The sequence below is a fragment of the Diaphorina citri genome, unplaced genomic scaffold, assembly GCF_000475195.1.
Source record: "Diaphorina citri unplaced genomic scaffold, Diaci psyllid genome assembly version 1.1 scaffold5890, whole genome shotgun sequence".
Taxonomy (NCBI): domain Eukaryota; kingdom Metazoa; phylum Arthropoda; class Insecta; order Hemiptera; family Psyllidae; genus Diaphorina; species Diaphorina citri.
In genome coordinates, this window is record NW_007383266.1 from 12,319 (window position 1) to 16,979 (window position 4,661).

General features: G+C 43.8%; 2 protein-coding genes across 2 annotated transcripts in view; both read left to right on the forward strand.

Annotated features, from left to right (window-relative positions):
• The window catches only part of LOC113472514 (vitellogenin receptor-like), an 11,487-nt gene extending 11,238 nt beyond the window's left edge, over window positions 1–249 (forward strand). Inside the window, exon 3 of the mRNA XM_026832286.1 lies at window positions 221–249. Coding sequence (XP_026688087.1) covers window positions 221–249 — 29 coding nt within the window. The remainder of the gene's footprint in view (window positions 1–220) is intronic.
• LOC103521762 (low-density lipoprotein receptor-related protein 2-like) lies at window positions 106–4,463 on the forward strand (the record flags this gene model as incomplete). Its single annotated transcript, XM_026832285.1, has 5 exons — window positions 106–487; window positions 1,607–1,818; window positions 2,820–2,909; window positions 3,438–3,669; window positions 4,255–4,463. Coding segments are annotated over exons 1-5 (978 nt in total), but the record flags the coding sequence as incomplete, so codon positions are not given.
• Window positions 4,464–4,661: the final 198 nt, after the last annotated feature.

The window sequence follows — 4,661 nt, forward strand, 5'->3', positions numbered from 1 at the left end:
AAAAAATTTTGTTTTTTTAAAATTCAAAAAAAAAAAAAAAAAAAAAAAAAAGATTACTGAAACACGGAAATTCACGGCAAAGGAGGCACTTAATAATGTTGTGATACGCACAAAAATTGTGATAAAGCTCTGGTTTCGTAGATTCTTAGATTCTTAACCCATTCTTTAGGGCTGTATGCCCCTACATTTAAGTCTCTGAGTGTCCTTTTTGTGTTTGGAGTTAAGCAAGCTCTGGTTTACCATATATAATTCATGATAAACCTTGATTTTCTCCCCCCAGGAAAAGACCACAGAGCGCAGGACATCGTAGTCTCAGGTTTGGATCTAGTAGAGGGTCTTGCCTACGATTGGATAGGAGGACATATCTATTGGTTAGACTCCCGACTGAACAGGATAGAAGTTTGTGATGAAAATGGAACCAATCGCATTGTTCTGGCCAAGGATAACATTACACAACCCCGAGGAATGATGCTGGATCCAAGTCCTGGTAAGTAGATGTAGAATATGCTGGTTCGATACCCGCCAGGGGGTCGATTTTATCCTAAACAATTAAGATTCTTCTTCTTCTTCTTCTTTTGGAAAGGTTTATTTGTATGGGAAAAATGCAAACGAGCAAAAAACGGTATAAAAATAGTTGTTTTAAGCGCTAGGTCGCGGGTTCGGATTCCCGCCCCAGGGCAAACTTTATCCCAGATAAGGTTCGTTCTCCGAACGGATGGCTTTATAATGCCCTGTCCTCCCTCCTTTCTTCGAATTCAGGACAGTAAGACCTCCGTTGTTATAAATTAAATTTTTCCTACTAGGCATGATGAGCTATTCATTTTGGGGTAAAGTGGCGACCTTCAGGCGGGATTGTTTAAACCAAAACTGACCTCCAAGATTGCAAACCCTACCCTTCCCCCCCATCAGGTACTCGTGGGCTCTTTTGAGTCTGAGTTGTTTTGCTTAAACCAATACCAACCTCCAAGATTGCAAACCCTTGAGCGGCTTTTTAACCAACCCTCCCCTCCTCAGACACCCGTTGGCTCTTTTGAGTCTGGGTTGTTTTGTTTAAACCAAAGCCAACCTCCAAGATTGCAAACCCTTGAACGGCTTTTTAATAACCTCCCCCCCCTTTGGCACACTCTAATAAATATAAAAAAAACCTTCCCCCCTCCTCAGGTACACGTTGGCTCTTCTGGACAGACTGGGGGGAGAACCCTCGCATAGAACGTATCGGTATGGACGGATCCAACCGGTCCACTATCATCTCCACCAAGATCTACTGGCCCAACGGTCTCACTCTGGACATAGCCACGAGACGCGTCTACTTTGCAGATTCCAAACTGGACTTTATTGACTGCAAATCATTAGAAATAAAAACTAATGTAAACTATTCTACAATTTTCAGAAAGCTGTACTGGATTGACGAAGGAGGTAATGGAGTACCACTGAAGATAGGTAAAGCCAACATGGACGGTAGTAATGCCAGTATTCTAGTGTCAGGACAACTATATGAAGCCCTGGCTTTGGATTTGGAGAATGGAATGCTCTACTATAGCACGCTTAAATGTACGGGCAAACAGACCTAAAACTCGGGTTAACTTAACCCTTCCCTCTTCCTCAGGTACCCGCTGGCTCTTCTGGACAGACTGGGGGGAGAACCCTCGCATAGAACGCATCGGTATGGACGGATCCAACCGCTCCACTATCATCTCTACCAAGATCTACTGGCCCAACGGTCTCACTCTGGACATAGCCACGAGACGCGTCTACTTTGCAGATTCCAAACTGGACTTTATTGACTTCTGCAATTACGATGGCACCGGGCGGCAACAGGTAATATTAATAGATTTAATGGTGGAATTCACCAATGACTTAATGGGAGATAATGGAGTACCAGCCCTGGCTTTGGATTTGGAGAATGGAATGCTCTACTATAGCACAGAAGGCGCGGTAAGTAATCTCTTTTATCAACTAAAATGTAATTAATGGGAGATGTCACTAATGGGAGAATTTTCAATCGTCCTAAAAGAAGTTTTTAATGATCCAAACAGGAGTTTTTAAAAACTCCTCTCTTTTGCATCACTAGAAACTACTTTTTGGATCAGTAAAAACTCCTTTTTGGGCGATTAAAAATTCGGAATTGGTATGGACGAGTCCAGTCGGTCTACTATCATCTCCACCAAGATCTACTGGCCCAACGGTCTAACTCTGGACATAGCCACGAGACGCGTCTACTTTGCAGAGTCCAAACTGGACTTTATTGACTTCTGCAACTATGATGGCACCAGTAGACAACAGGTAATACATATAATAGATTTATTATTCAATAGAGCAGTTGCGCTTACATGGGCGAGGTTTCTAAGACAAAGAACAGAAAAAATGAGGAACTAGGTCATTTTTCTTTTTCTTCTACGACTTCTATATCCGGAGATAAATCATTTTAAAAAATACCGGTAAATCTTAAACTCTGACGTCACGGCATACGCTCCCGTACGCGATGACGTCATAGTACATGACTCCTACAGCTTCGTTTGTTAGTGCGCATGCGTTTCTGCGCATTTCGAAAACTTTAAAGTCACGACTCTTTTTTTTAAGAGGTTTGACAGAGGGAACTGTAACTGCTAAGGTCTTATCGTCCCGAAATCGAAGAGAGAAGGAAGACAGGATAGGAGAAAGACAGCCGTTCCGAGAACGAACATTATCCCATCAGGATAAAATCCGCCCCGGGCGGGAATCGAACCCGCGGCCTAGCGCTTACAAGGCAGACGCACTACCAACTAAGCTAACTAGGCTGGCTCACGACTCTTTGAACTTATAAATTGTTTCCATTACAGGTGGTGGCTGGGTCTCACTATCTACTACATCCGCACTCGCTTACCATATTTGAGGACACGCTGTACTGGACAGATCGACAGCTGAATCGGGTAAGTGGTTGCTTTCGTGGTTCAAATTGTTTCCATTACAGGTGGTGGCTGGGTCTCACTATCTACTACATCCGCACTCGCTCACCATATTTGAGGACACGCTGTACTGGACAGATCGACAGCTGAATCGGGTACGTGGTTGCTTACGTGGTTCAGAAAATTTCTCTGAACATCCGAAGAGGGAATTTCTAGAGCATCATGAGAGTCTTTCTGGTGTTCTCATTCGTGGTTCAGAAAATTTCTCTGAACATCCGAAGAGGGAATTTCTAGCTAGAGCATCATGAGAGTCTTTTTGGTGTTCTCATGTTGACTCAGTACATAAATGGGAAGTATTGTGTTTCTTTTCGCCCATCTGATAAGAGACATACTACGGGTTAGACATCCTACGACACAGACCACACGAGTCCAATGTAGCAGTTGTTTCATTGCTACGAAAGAAAAACGGCGGTGAAACATTGATTTTTTTTAACACTTCAATTTTTACCATTACACTCACTCACCCCTTTTTTATCCCCCCCCCCATTTCAGGTGCTTTCAGCGCACAAGTTCCGCGGCAAAAACCAGACCGTTGTCTCTCACCTGATCTCCCAACCGCTCAGTATACACGTTCACCACCCGTCGCTACAACCCATCACCCGCAACGATTGTGTAAACGCGCCTTGTCAACAACTATGCCTTCTATCTCCCTCATCGAGTACGGGATACACGTGCAAGTGTATAGCCGGCTTTAGAGTGACTAAGGACGGTCGGTGTGTGGAAGGTAATAATGATGCTTATTAAATATTTGACCCTATATAAATTTTATACTGCTAGGAGTGCTGGCATAGGACTAAAGCACTAAAGAGTCCCTTCAACCCAGCAGAAGGCTCCTAGTATGTGGTCAAATTCTCAAATTATATTTAGGATAATTTTCCATAACTAGTCCAAGATTGAACCTACGCCCTCCTGTTTACCAGGCGAGCGTCTTGACCACTACACCTTAAAGGTATGATCCTCTCACTATCTCTATACTCAAGAGCCGAATAGTTAAAAAATACAAAAAACCAATTAACCACGTTATTTAGCACCTGGGTATGATTGTGAGTGTGTGTCCACAACGGGTACAATTGACCCTAGCCTAGACCCTAGCTTAGTCTCTGGACCATCGACCCCCCACACCAGTGTATCTTAACGGAGCCTGGAATCTCTTGCTTTTTATACTGTTTATTTATTATCAACCTTATTCTTCTCGTTTCACAGAGGAAACTCCCGTGCTGCTAGTCATGAAAGGCTCCCAGATCGTAGACGTCAGTCTAAAACCCGGCGACAAGAGTCCACTATCAACCATATTCTTCTCATTTCACAGAGGAAACTCCCGTGCTGCTAGTCATGAAAGGCTCCCAGATCGTAGACGTCAGTCTAAAACCCGGCGACAAGAGTTCCGGCATTATCACTCCAGTAGTAGGTGTAGAGAATGGACTGCAGGTGGAATTCGACAAGAAGGCAGCCATGTTGTATTGGCTGGAGGGCACCAAGAAGGCCAATGAAGAGGATGGTGGAAATGAGAATGATAACGTAAGTACCAGAGAGTCTTCCTAGACTTTCCTACTTAAATAGGGTCGGCTTTCCTACTTAAATAGGGTCGGCTTTCCTACTTAAATAGGGTCGGCGTTCCTACTTAAATAGGGTCGGCTTTCCTACTTAAATAGGGTCGGCTTTCCTACTTAAATAGGGTCGGCTTTCCTACTTAAATAGGGTCGGCGTTCCTACTTA